This window comes from Mauremys reevesii, linkage group 6 (genome assembly GCF_016161935.1).
Source record: "Mauremys reevesii isolate NIE-2019 linkage group 6, ASM1616193v1, whole genome shotgun sequence".
In the NCBI taxonomy this organism is placed as follows: Eukaryota; Metazoa; Chordata; order Testudines; family Geoemydidae; genus Mauremys; species Mauremys reevesii.
The window spans coordinates 89,532,277-89,547,319 of record NC_052628.1 but is presented as its reverse complement, the minus strand read 5'-3'; the positions used below and the strand labels follow the sequence as shown (position 1 = coordinate 89,547,319).

The 15,043-nt window shown below is 43.4% G+C and overlaps 1 protein-coding gene across 1 annotated transcript in view; it reads left to right on the top strand.

Moving 5' to 3' along the window:
- The first annotated feature begins 8,200 nt into the window (after positions 1–8,200).
- DMRT2 (doublesex and mab-3 related transcription factor 2) overlaps positions 8,201–15,043 on the top strand; it is a 28,964-nt gene continuing 22,121 nt past the window's right edge. The window contains exon 1 of the mRNA XM_039543026.1: positions 8,201–8,255. Within this exon, the coding sequence (XP_039398960.1) occupies positions 8,223–8,255 (33 nt within the window). The 5' untranslated portion in view covers positions 8,201–8,222. The remainder of the gene's footprint in view (positions 8,256–15,043) is intronic.

The window sequence follows — 15,043 nt, the reverse complement described above, 5'->3', positions numbered from 1 at the left end:
TGCTACCGGCTGCTGTTCTGCTGGTCTGGTAAAAGGCAATATAACTGTGGCCTCGGAGGGTGGGGCAACAGGCAATACACTCCATAAAATCTTGCTATTATTTATTGTGGTTTGATTCTTAACCCAATGTACAGAACTGCTCTTCCAGTTTGTTAAACCCATTTTTAGGACAGGGAACACATTACTATGACTAGTTACTGTGACCTGGTTTTTAATTCAATTGTAACTGATTAAATTTTGCCCCTGCAGGGAACTTTAATTACTTTTTGTTACAGTGGCAAACAAAAATCACTCATGCTGAAGAACTGCTTACTGACCCAAATACCAGCTCTTCAGCCTGTGTGTTTTTGGCAAAATACAATCTCAGCTGGCAATAAATATCCCCTATATATAGTTTGAGAGCGCCCCTGGAAATGAGAGAGAAATTTTCCTTCCAAATGTCTGGAATTGCAACTGTCTTTGAACATGTGTTTGAGCCAGCCTTAGCCTAGAAAGAAATTGCCACAAACGACTGTAGCATGTTTTTTTCAAACATATATCTAAAATAATATTCAGCTTGTCAGATTAAATTGACTTGACATGGACATCAAAGGCACATCTGTCTTTGGGTAAAGTGGGTTTGGCTGGGAAAACCTTTGACAACATACTATATGGACTTGCAAATGCCAAAGAGGTATTTCATTCGATAATGTAACTAGACAGAAAACTTCAAGACTCTATTTTCTGCTTCTTCAGTCTTGTTCCTTTAGACAATGGCTCCATCTAGTGTCTGTGTAATCACAGCACTGAACTGTTCTGCTATTCCATGACTTGGAAGCTGCAGTCATAGTGACTCAATGATATGGTGAAAAAAAACAGGAGTACTTGTGGCACCTTAAAGACTAACAAATTTATTTAAGCATGAGCTTTCCTGAGCTACAGCTCACTTCTTCGGATGCATAATGATATGGTGCTAATCTGCTTTGTCTTTTACCCACGAAAAATATTTGGACATTATTTCAGGGGTTTGCTTCATCTGTTCATCTCAACAAATCCTTTACACTAAATAAATGCCATTTATTTTTTAGACAATGGGCCAAATTCATCCTGCTGTAATTTCATTTGCTTCACTGGAGCTATACGAGGAATGCATGTGGCCCCAGGTTTTATCAGATCCTGCAGAGGAATAAGCAGGAAGGGGGAAATGTGGGAGGAAATTTTGTTTCAGAGCCTTTTGCTGCTCTCATTGGGTTTTGCAATGGAAATAGTAGTCTCTATTTGTCCCCTTATGGCCACGCATTACTCCCAAACGCTGTTGGGACTAGCCTTTCTTGTGGCATAAACAGAAACACTATCTTCCAGGGTGGCATCAGCAGCCACATTTCCTCTGCATACCCTGATGTTCCAGGAGCTATTGAGTGTAAAATGCTTCCACGGGCGTCAGTGAGGGATGAATGCTGATTTGGCAGTGTTTTATGTCCACTTCACATCCCTTTTGAACTTCTACCTTGCTGTGATAATGACACGACATGGAACACTTTGAAGTTCGTGGCTCAACACAGCTACCTAGCTGGGCCAGTATGAAGACCTAGGCTTTTGTGAGGTTGTTGGCAACCACACTCTCTAGCTTGCTGGACTGATGTCAGCTTCTGAGAACTCATTAGCTCTGTGCCTATATCTTGTCAGTCTGATGTCAAGGGACAAGCTGCTGTACAGTCACTGGATCGGCAACTTTAGCATGTCAAGGTACAGGCCTTGGTGAGGTCACTGCATCAGCAATTTTGGCTTAACTCCTCACAGAGAGGGAAAACAAATGTGCCATGCACCATTTTCTGAAGCTCAGTAAACTAAGAATGCCGTACAATCTTCTAGAGATCCAAAAGCGGTGGTATTATAAGCTCCCAGAAGGTATATCTTATAACAACAAGCTGCCAAATTCTGCACCAGCTTCAATTTCTGGATAGATTTAAGAAGTAACCAGATGTAAAATGCATTCCAGCACCTAATTGGGAGGTAATACAGGCACAGAGTCATCTAGTTGCAAGGTCTGCATACAAAGATGTAGCCTCCTGGCCATACATAGATGAAAAAAGCTGATCTGGCCACAGATGGGAATCCAACAGGACTCCTAGAGTGTGTCCCCACAAATGGTAGGCGAACACCCTCTATCAGAAGGGGGATGTTATCTTTGTCAGCTCATCTGGTTGTTTTCCTCAGCCAACCAACATCACCTTCATCTTCTCCAGATTAAATCTGAGCCAGATAACTTCTCATCCACGCCCTCATCTCATCCAAACATTGGGCCGAGCAATCAACTGCTTTGTCTGGATCAGGTGATATGGAGATATAGGACTTGGTGTCATCAGCATACCAAGGGCATTGAAACCAGTGTCTTTACTAACCCGCCCAGTGACCCCAAATATACATTGAGCAGGAGAGGTGACATGGTGCATGAACATTGAATGTGGAATCACCCAAGAGCTGTCCTATCTTCTTCTGCCATAGCCCACAGATAAATCAACAACACCTCCTAACTGAAGGCAACCGACAAATTTAATATTAGCATGAATGCACACAATCTTCATCCTTGGCCAGGAGATCAGCTGCAAAATGCAGCCAGTACAGGCTCAGTGCCATACCCTGGTCAGTACCCAGATTATCAAGGATCCAAGAGATATGAGGCCATCTGATACTCTTAAGTACTTTGCCATCATCTTTTCAGTAACCTTTGCCAGAAGTAGGTGAGTTACCAGACAATAATTGATCAGATTTTCATGTCAAATGATCATTTCTAGAGCAGAGGCTGTACTGGTGCTTCCATAGGAGAAACTCACAGTCTACCCATCCCTAAGGAGTCTTTGACATTCTCTACCAACAACCTGTACACTTTCAATAAGCAGGAAGGACCTAGGTCCTGAGCACAAGCATAAGGACAAATTGCTTCCAGTATTTCTAGAGTTTAACCTGTGCGCCACTGGCTAAAACTCGAGCAGAGAAGACCTAGCTTTTGCCTCTTTCTCACCCCTGCCCCATCCTCTGCATGATCTTGTCTGGCCTTCCTTTATGGTCACAGACAGAGCAGATTAATTCCTAGTGATTTTGTCTGCAAAGCAAGAAGAAATTTCCTCACAATGAAACATATTTATATTAGCTAATGAGTGGCAACAACTCCGATTGAACAGGCTTCTCCACCACCCAAAGGAAATGTACTGATTGAGACTTTGCAGATGCAGTGGTGCTGGCAAAGAAACTTCACTATGCCTCTTGCACAGCCACAACATAGAACTTTAAACCCTCTGTGCTGTAATCAATCAGCCCCATACTGAGACTTCTCCCACTGGCACTCCAGCTGCCTTTCCTCCTGCTTCAGCTGTCACAAGTTATCCACAAATCAAGGTGACTTGCGAGGTCGAAACCTGGGAGAAGATTGTCTAGGGGGGCCGCTTCATTGAGGGTTGAAGTCAACAGGATGTTGTAATAGTCCACCAAACTATTAAAGGAGTGGTCACTTAGCAGAACAATATTTTCCCTTGGAGCCCTCTAGAATCACTCAGGTTCCATTAGTTTTAGATATAGCCATCATTCTGAACTCCCGTTGGAGTAAACAGGAGATGTGAGTGCTCAACACCTCTGAAGATCAGGCTACTTTTACTGAGTTGCCAAAATGTGGATTTAAGTGACTAATGTTAGCACCCACATTTGAAAATGTTGGCATAGATTACTTGTCTATACTCAAGGTTATATGAAGTCTTTGCAACTGTTTGTAAAATTCGGACATAAACACTGTGATTTTTCTCATGTACCATTGTTTTTGCGAGAGCCTCCAGTGACTTCCTTCATAAGTTACTCTTTACCACAATTCCTTATTCCAGCTAAAGTTTATTCACAATTTTCTTTAGACAGCAAAGGCAATAGAGATAATAAATAAAGCCCTCTGGTGCCAGGCAGAAACAGACGCAGTTTGATAGGAAAGTATACTGCTGTCTTGAAGGACCTCCTTGAATATGAGATATAAATCTGAGAAGGCTCTTTTGAAATGCCATAACCTTTCCTGCCTTATGGGAAACTTCTGTTCAAAGAAAGTGTAACTAAAGTTACAGCTCATCTGGACCTTGTTACCCCTAACAATGAATAGTAGAATGATATAGGAGGGCGGAAACTGCAGAAACCAGCCATTTGGAGTGAGTATACCATTCAATATCTTCATTATATAATGTTCCCCCTTGGAAAAAACCTTCCAGGTGCACAAATGTAGTTTTTGCTCTCTTTTATTCAGTGTCTGGAAAATATTAGTCATTGATGACAATCAATATAGAATTCTCCAGTAGCCAGGTAGCGTTTTAATGGCCTAGCAGGAGCATTTCAAAAACAACCAAAACAACAACGAGCTGATGATATGGGGTTTGGAGGGGAGGGATAAATTACACCTTCTTTGTTTGGGCCAGGGAAGGGTGTTTCCTCGATTCATGACTAGCCACTGCACTGTCTGCCTATGCTGGTGTATATTACAGTAGCGATGGGGCTAAACCCAGGTTTGAGCCCTGTATCCAGATCTGAATGTCATATTCTGATGAGGCAAATCAAAACCCCAGCTCCAAACACTCCTGAGCTTTGCGGGGAAGGGGAAAGGGGAGAAGAGGTTCAGGAACTCTCTTATTATAGAGAAAGGTTCAAGCTGAGAACATGGTCTGACATGGTGTTTTGGTTCTAGGCCATCTGTGTTATAAAATGACACTTTCTGCACTTCCGGGAATGATAGCACACGGGTCCCATTTTCTAAAGTAGTGACAGCAATGGGCCAGATCCTCAGCTGATGTAAAGTGTCATAGCTCCAATTTATGTCAGTTGCCGCTCTGGCCCACTGTGGTTTAGTCAATAAAGAGGACTAGAAATCGAGACTCCTGGATTCTATTCCTGACTCTGTTACCAATGCGCTGAGCCGGATCCTCTGCTGGTATATGTTGGCGTAGCTTCATTTATTTCAGGGGATGAGGCTCTGACCCACTGTTTGAGCTTGGCAATTCATGAAGAAACCTGAGTGCCTACACTAAGGAGTCCGTTGGAGCTCTTGATCGGCAGCTCTGAAAATCACTTATTTTAGATGTCTAAACACGGATTGGGTGGCCTTTCGGCATCCAGGTTTCAGAGTGATGGCCACAACCTCTTTTCACCTTACTGTACCCATATGTGGAACGGTTAGAATAAGAGCTTTATTATCATAGCACTTTGTGACGGTTAATCAACTGTTTGTAGGACATTTGACATCACTGGCTGGAAGGTGCTATATAAAAGCCAGACTGTGACTGGTCCTTAAACAGGTCTGCATGAGTCTGAGGACACAAGGGCACCCAGGAGCACTGTGTGAGGAGCAGGCACTTTCTGGTTTTGATCCATTCTTTCTTTCATTTCTTCACTAGTTCCTGCTCCTTTCCCATGCTCTATGCCTGCCATGGACTTGAGCCAGTCCAGCCCTATTGCTGAGTGTCTTATTCCAGGCTCAGCAACTCACATTAATGAATAAAATTCATTGTTGGTTACCTGGTCCTTCCAGGTATGGTATCAAAAAATCCCCAAATGATTTGTGAATGACAAACTCATTTTTACATTTTGTCTCCTCTGTCAATTTGACAACTCCCAACATAGCTCTCTCATTATAGAAAATAAAATTAGCTTTTGATTGAGCAAATTAGGTTAAACATATCCGAGCCACAGCCACACACAAACAACTGAACATTCATGCCCTTTCCGTGCTGTTTAGAATAATGGCGGTGACAGACAGCTCCAGAGGAAATTACTGAGTTGTCAAACTCCATCTAGTGGAAGAAAAGCAGAAGAGAAAGAATGTGTGGTAACATTCTCGTGCTCTCACTGACACACACACACACATACACACACCCATTTCTCAGTAAATTTAGAGAGTTAGAAAAGATCTTTTATTTGCTGTATTTGTTTAAAATTGGAAAGAGGGCCAATGCATGCACTCTCTTTTCAATAAGATAAAGAAAAGAGAGTGCATGCATCTATAGATTGAACTCCTTGCTCGGAATTTCAGTATCATGGGATTTGAGGTAACAAAACCACATCAGAGTCATAAAAATCTTCTAGCACTGGGCTGCACTAATTTGAAAACTGAAATGATGTAGAGTGCCTACCAATTAGATTATCTCAGATTACAGAGAGGTTCACATTGATGCATGTGGCAGGGTGTACTGGCCCCGCACTGGAGAGGAAGGGGTTAGGGCAACACTCTTAGCAGCGGAAGCCCCCTACCCTCAGCCCTGCTGGACATGCTCCAACTGCTGCTGCAGTATACAAGAGAGTTGTACAGCTCAGTTGGGGCTGACCGCTGAGGGGAAGATGCACCTCGCCGGCTCCAGCTAAGGAGCCCCCAGGAGCCTGGGCCAAGGGAGCAGGAGACACTGCGGTCCAGGCAGGCACCCATGCAGGCCCCAGGGAGATTAGAGGTATCCACGATACCCCAAGACCCTGAAGACACCCAGACTCAGCTACAGGAGTTAAGGTAGGAAGCAGCCCAGGGAGGAACCAGCCAGCATCCCTGCAGTAGTTGGCGTGTTGCGGGCGGATTACCCGCCGACTACGTGGCAAACCCCATTGCCACTACCAGGGCCCTGGGTTGGGACCCGGTGGAGCAGGGAGGGCCTGGGTCTCCCTACCCAGCCATTTCCCCCCTTTCTTGGGAGGTGCCCCCCCCTCTACTGACTCTGGCCATTGAGCCACCCTTCCCTGCAGACAAGGGGGAGCCCTACTGACTCTGGCCATTGGGCTGTGCAACCCTGAGGCAGGGCGCAACCCTAGTGGTGGTGCCACGGGGATATCACACCCTTGCCCCTCCCCAGAGTGATGGGGGTACTGGCCCCGCGACAATGCAATTCAACATATTAATGAGCCAAAGTACACCTTACAAGGAAAGTGCTATACAAATGTATACAGCACATAGCTAGCTGTAGAGCTCAGAGTGGTTTTTAAACATGAGCAAACATTACTTACCCCCATTTTACAGCTGGAGCAGCTGAGACAAAGAGCGTAAGTGATATGCCCCAAATCACACAGTGAGTCAGTGGTAGAATCAAGAACATAAGACCCCAGATCGTCTGACCCTAATTCCTATGCTCAGTCCACTATATATAGCTGCTCCAAGGCAATCAGGCATGCAGTCCATGAAGCGTAATGCTTACAGGGGCTAGAGGTTTTGTGAAAACCTTGTGTCACCACCTGTGCTTTGGAGCCATGTTGTTCCTGGCTGGCTAAGGCCAGTGGGAAAGAACTAGATCCACTCTTAGTGAAGATTATTCCTTTAGAGAGGGCAGATTGCTGGCTTCTATTGTGAGAGCCATTGTATGATCCTCACTGCAAAAAACATCAGTTGATGCTGACAAGTGCACCAGCTACCTTTAGTAATTAATGTTCACATTTGTGGCTAAGACTATTGATAAGGTTGTGGCAAAGGAACTCGCCAAGTATTTGACAATCTCACATCTCCATGACTAGTCACAGGCCTGGGTATGGCACAGACACTACATAGATAGCATTGCTAGATGAGCTCCTCCTGGTGAAGAATAAAGATCAGGTGTCCATGATGATATTGCTACAGTAAGTCTATCAGCTGCCTTTGATACCATTGACGAGGAGTAGTTGTCCTTACCTTTGAACCTCTGCTGGAGTAGACAATGCTGTCCTTCAGTAGCTTCATTCTTATTTCTCAGAGAGATTCAGAGGGTAGTTCATCTTGCATCTTGTCGCCCTTCCTTGTTCAACTTCTACATGGAGCCATTGGGATAGTTATTGAAAAGCATGGGGTACACTGATTTCAGTGGGCTAATGACACCCAACTCTATTTCTCTCTCTCATCCAATCCTGGCTGCGGTGTCAAAAGTCCTTACGGCTATTTGGTAGAGACTGGGACATGGCTGAGAGGTAGCTGGCTGAAGCTCCATCCACAGAGCTGGTGATGACAATATCTGCTCCTTTAAGTGAGGGTTTGTAGCCACCGTTTGATCCTGGAGTGAGAATCTAGTGGTTTTGTTGCATTTTTACAGCTGCTACTGGATTCTTTTAACAGCTGTAATGAGGACAACCTTTTGTCATTTACATCTGGCCTGCAGACTGCAACCATTTTTTTTTCAGATGAGGAGCTTGCAACCAGGATCTGTATCTTTGTTACCTCAAGACTAGATTACAGCAGTGTGCTCTGCCTGGGGCTCAACCTCAGATATGCCTGAAGAATGGAGCTGGTGCAGAATACATCAGACTGCTTGGTGAGTGAAGTTTCTCTTTGGGATCACATGACGTAACTGATCTGTGAGTTGCATTGACTGCCTATTGTTTCTGGGTGGAGTTTAAGGCCTTCTAAATGGCTTGGGACCTGCCTATTTGAGAGGCTACCTCTCGTGCCGTGCCCAACTGCTGCAATACACTGTGCTTGCAGAGCAAACTTTAGTGATGGCCGCTCAGCTTTGGAATTCATCCTCTCCCTTGGCCCAAACTTCAGGACATGCGCTGCAAGACTCACTTTCTATCTAGGCTTTGAGGACAGAGGGGAACATTAATGACTGAGATTTGTGGTCACGGCGAGGTATTGTTGATTTGATATCTCTGGTGGGTCATTTTCTGGTTTGGGGGCCTCTGCTATTTTATTATGTTACTCTGTTTCAATACTGCTTCCAAGTTGTCGAGGGCATTATTGTTAATAAACAGAGCAGCCTCACCCAAGATGGAGGATTTGGAGTGTGCTCTACTCCTGATGGACACTGAGAGCCTATGGTGGTATATCTATAGCTGAATTTCTAGAGATGCTAATTAACATGATTGTAAATTCTGGTGAACACAGGGCACAACCATTTGTTGCTGGTTGTATTTAGGTTTTAAATATGACTAACAACAAATGGTTGTGTCCAGTCGGCACTAGAATTTACAATTATGTTCAACACATATGTTAAAATATGACCAAAAATGTAAACATTGACATAACCAATGGGTGCCATAGGTTGTGGCATCTGCAAGGGATTCAGAAGTAAACCAGTAGCTGCTGGGAAAATCTACACCATTAAAACCAAAGCATCACAATTAAGAGGTAGGTTTGCAGTCTGGAGTGTATTTTTTCCTACAACTGCTTGCAGCTGGTGAAACTGAGGCGTAAAGAAGATCCCTGGAACCCATACATGGTACCCAACTAGAGCCATCTTAACAGCAAGAGGTGCTAAGGTCTGCTGCTATGGGATGAGTTCTTCCAGCTTTAACTGAGGGAACTGGTATCATACAAGATTCGCCTCCAAACTCTTTCCAAAATGGCCCTCAATTTTTTGATGATCCTTCTAGTTGCAGTCCTCTCCAATTTGAAAAATACTTGCAGTCCAGTTATTACCATGGCTCTGCTGTTTCACATTGTACATGTGGGCTGTAATTCTAGATGCTGGAAGAACAAAAAGCAGTCTGTTTTAAAACCTCACATTGGGAATGTTTGGTAGACCTGTATACAAACTTTGGCAGGAATCATAGAAACGTAGGGCTGGAAGGGACCTCAAGAGATCTTCTAGTCCAGCCCCCTATCCCGAGGCAGGATTAACTATATCTAGACCAGAGGTTCTCAAACTGGGGGTCGGGACCCCTCAGGGGGTTCGCAAGGTTCTTACATGGGGGGTTGTGAGCTGTCAGCCTCCACCTCAAACCCTCTTTGCATCCAGCATTTATAATGGTGTTAAATATATAAAAAAGTATTTTTAATTTATAAGGGGGGGGTCACATTCAGAGGCTTGCTATGTGAAAGGGGTCAGCAGTACAAAAGTTTGAGTACCACAGATCTAGACCGTCCGCGACAGGTGTTTGTCTATCCTGTTCTTAAAACACTCCAGTGACAGGGATTCCACAACCTCCCTGGGTACCTATTCCAGTACTTAACTATCCTTATAGTTAGAAAGTGATTTTAATAGCCAACCTGTATTCCCCTTGCTGCAAACTAAGCTGATTCCTTCTTGTCCTAACCTCATAGAACACAGAGAATAATTGATCATCATCCACTTTATAACGGACATATATATTTGAAGACTTCCCATGTCTCCCCCTCAGACTTCTCTTCTCTGGACTAAACATGCCCAATTCTTTCTTTTTACTATCAAAAAGCACAGGGAACATTTAGAAAACCATGAGGATATTTATTAATACAGGGTTGCATTACTGTAAAGGGAATTTAATATGTAACATTTGCTAGTGCTTATAAAATGAGGACTCAACAGAGAGGGCAGTAATACCTTGGATATAGCCTCAAATGAATTTCCTTATGAGCTTCTCTGCTGAATATGGTGTTTTTTGATATTCCTCCCATTAACAATAAAGTTACTTGGAACCCATCTTCTCTTTCACAATCAGTAGTGATATTGCACTAATTCTGAACCCTGAGCTCTGCAGTTTATTTTAACAAAAACCACTCCTCTATATGTGTTATAGTCAACATTACTGAGGTGAATGTTGTTGGGGGGATCTTATGTGGGGAGCCAGTGAATGTTAATTTACCACATAAAACTTTTCTTAGTTTTCCTTCTTAGTTTTCCTGCACAAAGTATTTATTTTCACACAAAATAAATCCCTCTAATTGTAAGTAAAATATCTTACTTATAAAAGGTGCCTGTTCTAGAACTGTCTTTCCTGTGCCCTGATTTCTGACCATCTGACACCTTGTAATAAAGTTACTGATTTGTAATGTTCAATATATTTTAAAGGGACAATGTTGTGTTTATGACAGGGTAGTTTGCACTGGTAAAAGTTACTGATTCTTCACCATGGGTAACTGAATGTAAAACATAGGAAAATGTAATAAACAGATGTTCTTTCTATCACAGGAGCTTGCAGTAGCATATATCTCAGAATTGCCCTTTCTTCATAACATCAAGGCATTTATTAGAGATATATCGAACCATAAAAGGCAGGTTCAGTCTCTTTACATCTGTCTGTTACCATTACACAAGAGACGCAGGTAGTGGCTATATAGAGTACAATATCTTGCTGGAGACTATGATTTTTGTTTGTGTAGGGCTTAGGGGCACCAATTGGGTATCAGGGTTGCATTGTGCTAGTTACTGTACAAATGAGTATATCAAAAGACTGTCCTTGAAAGTAATGGACACTCAAACACTTGGTGTCACTGTTGCTTCACAAAAATAGATCTGAAGGGTACTTTATCTGACTATGAAAAAAGGGTTATTCCCCAGGGTGGAAACTTAGAAGTAGACATTTTGGGTAGTCATTGTACCTCTAATTTTGATAATTTTCTACGGAAATGTCAGTAGGGACTGTGATGTGATCTGTAGCATTAAAGTGCCTAGCCACATGCTGATCCAACTTCTTTATAACAATAACAGATTTGTCATTCATGAAATGCATATGTGAGCACATCTGGTGTGTCCTGTGTGTGTTATTTATGACAGTCCAGATGTTGACATGATACGACAGCTGAGAGAGGGAGATGTGCAATGATGACATGTTGTATATTGTAGGTTCTGTCAGTGGATATGACTTTAAAAGTGGCTTGTTTTTTTTAATGACCACCGATAGCCTGTCTCTTTGAATCATGGTGGTTAGAGTCAATTTTGCTAACAATCTGGTTTCATTCTTTAACATCTGAAGGCCTCACCCGGCTGGCACAAAAGAAAGAAAGAAAATTCAAAGTAAGGCTGACACTCTCTAGAAAGTGTGGCTGTTGTCTGAACATCACATATTGAGACTTCTTTGTCCCCAACTACCTGCACATCTGAGCCTTACTCAGATCAAAGGAAAAAGCAAGAATTTTCTAACTGCCAACCCTGTAAGCAGTTTGGGGTGTAAAAATCAATATGGCATTTCTGCTTCATTCAGCATCACCAGATTCTGCTTAACTTGATTGATGCATTGAGTAGAATAGAATACAGCTTCTTCTCCTGCAGCTATGTTGGCTCTGCCAAGCTGACAGCAGTAAAAACCTGGATTTCTCTGCAAATGATGCTGATATGACTCAGAAGACACATGTGGCCAAATTCTGCCCACAGTTACACCTGTTTAACCAAAATTGCTTCAATCAGATGATACAAGTGTAATTTAGGATAAAATTTGGCCCACCGCATGCAAAGAATGTGGTAACAATCTGGAGTTGTTTTGACAGGTAATTTCATAACATAACTACTAATTTTAAGTCATATTTCTAAATTTTGTAACATGCTGTAGCAGAAGCTGAACTCAAGTTAATGTAGTTGTGTCATTTTATAGAGGAGCCAGGTATTATTATTAATAATAATTATGTATTTATTTTATTTTACCAGTGATTAATTTGTCCACATGAATTCAAACATATATCTAGGTGCCATAGGTTGATTTGACAGCAAACAAAAGAATCAACAGCCAGGTGACCATATAGCCAATTCATGGCTCTTGCAGGCAGGGGGCGGCTCTAGGAATTTCGCCGCCCCAAGCACGGCGGCACGCCACGGGGGGCGCTCTGGCGGTCGCTGGTCCCGCGGCTCCGGTGGACCTCCTGCAGACGTGCACGTCTGCAGGAGGTCCACCGGAGCCGCCTGCCGCCCTCCTGGTGACAGGCAGAGCGCCCCCCGCGGCATGCCGCCCCAAGCACACGCTTGGCGCGCTGGGGTCTGGAGCCGGCCCTGCTTGCAGGCCTGCTCTGTTAGTTGTTTAACAACTTTACCTTGGATTTGAACAATGCTAATACATGAAGGCAGGACACATGCAGGCAGTATCCTATCAATGCACAGAATCAGTAGCATGGATGAGGCTTTCTGAATTATCACTAATGGCTCCAGAATTCTCAGTACATATTAAAACTCTTCTGAAACCTAGGCCCAATGCCTATTACAGGGTTCACTTTCCTAATACATTGGCTGTTTACTGTTTGCCTGCATACTGTAAAGATGCTTTGCAAAATTTTACTCATTCATGGTGAGTAATGTAATTTGATGGGAAAGCAGAATGCCAGCCCCCCCCCCCCCGCCCTTTATCTTCATTATCATGGTACAGGATAGATTTTGTGCCTGGGCTGGCATCTTTTCATGCTTTTCAAGTCTGCCCTAAAGACTACAGTAGCCACTAGCACCAGTAAAAGGTTAGTCACTAAAGACAGGGGGAGTACTGTATAAGGAGTGGAAGGGAAAGAAAGGGGGTTTGGGCAAGGGGAAGGGAAAGGAGTAGGGGAGAGAGACAGTTGTACTGGGGGGTGGAGGGGCAAGGCTTCAGGTACAGAATGAGAAGGACAGGTAAACTGAAGAAGGGAAAGGAAGCTGGGATTGCCTGGCAGAGGTCTGATGTTTTGAGGAAGGGTCTCAATGGTGTGTGTATTGTTCGTTGGGACTGGGGGAAGGGTGGCTTCAGTCAATACAGTTAGTGGGATAAGTGGAAGAGAGGAAGGGAAGAAAGACAAATAATCTGAGAAGATTTTTATAAGGATTCACATTTCTACGAGGTGGAGCTGTCCTTTTCAAGGTATTTTGAACATGGGAGAATGCCTGGGTCCCTGGCTGGAGGAGGAAAAAGTGTATTCAACCTCTCTTGCTTCTATTTGATCTCTGTGGCTTCTCCACTTTTTTCATGGTGTTTCAGAAGTTTGGTCCCGGAATCTCATGCTTCGGCCAATGATGCTGATTGGCTGAAGTTCCCGAGCGACCCTTGGTAGCATTACCTTTCAAAATGAAGAGTTCTGGGGATAGTTCCTTGGCCTGGTGGCTGGAGTGATAGGAATGTTCTGGGGTTGTGGGGAGAGGGTACCTGTGGGTTGTAGCAGAAAGCAAGTAATTCAGTTCTTGACCCTTCACTTTCTCCCAGAATTTCAGTTGGAGACATGCCCACACAAATGCTCTAGTCTGAACTCCCTGCTTCTATCCTCCTATGAGAGTGAGCACAGATGTGAACTGAAAGGGCCTGCTTGTCTGCACTGGTGCTTCTTGGCCAGACCCCTCACTAGGAATCCACCAGTGAGTGACTTGGGATGTGAGGTTCCAGCTCTGTGCTCGGCAGAGTTGAGCATACTCCATTCAATCCTGTATCCAGTTGCTTTCTGTCTGAGTGCTGCTCAGCACCAGCGACTGGTGTGTCCTTCTCTGTAGCCTGTAGCAGGAATGAATCAGAATGTTTCATTCTTGTAAGTGATACTTTTTGAGTAAACATCCCCTAGGTTCCTGTGATGTGTAACTAATGGAGTGCTAAACTCTCAGGACTGGTTTAAGACTCAGAAAGTACACGTGTTGCCAATCCATCATGTTCCTAATACTAATTAACATAGCAGGGACACAATAAAGCCCCAGAACTTGCACACATTACCCAGCTCAAGTTTCCATTTTATAACAAACTCGCTATTGACCTAACAAAAGCACATCTTGGGAAAATGAGACGTGGTCTATTGTACCATTCAGCAAAAGGAAAAGAGATGCTGAATATCGTTTGTTATTATTGTATATCATGGAACAGAATTTTCAAGTCACGTGCAGGCAGTTACATTTTTACAGACATCATATGTATTCCCCAATAGCATTCATGTATACCATTCCTTGCTGGGCTTGAGCCAGACCTAATGCACACACAAAACTCCCATTGACTGCACTTCCATAGGAGGTTTGCCTGTTTTAAGGGTCTGATTCTGCTCCCACTGAAGTCAATGGGACTTTAGTTGTTGACTTCAATGGAGCAAGATTAGGTCCTAAGAATGCAAGACTGGACCCAGTGTATTATTCATGTACTATTAGTAATATCATTGCCTTTGGCTCCTCTTGAGTTCTCTTTATATTTAGTTTAAAAATATCAGGCAGGTGGACAAATAAACAATACTATTTAGTGAATGGTTGAATTTATGCTAGATTTAGCATGTCTAAGATGAACGGTCATTATTAGGTACTATAAAATATTATTCTGTTATTGGGTCTGACTCACAACTGTGTTGCTCCTGTTTTATGCCTGTGGAACTCCATGGATTTCAAGAGATTTACGCTGGTGTATAACTGAAGCAAAGTAGTGGCGAATCAAACCCATTGTACACATTTGGACATTTATATTATGCCAGTGGTGAAATTCTGGCCCC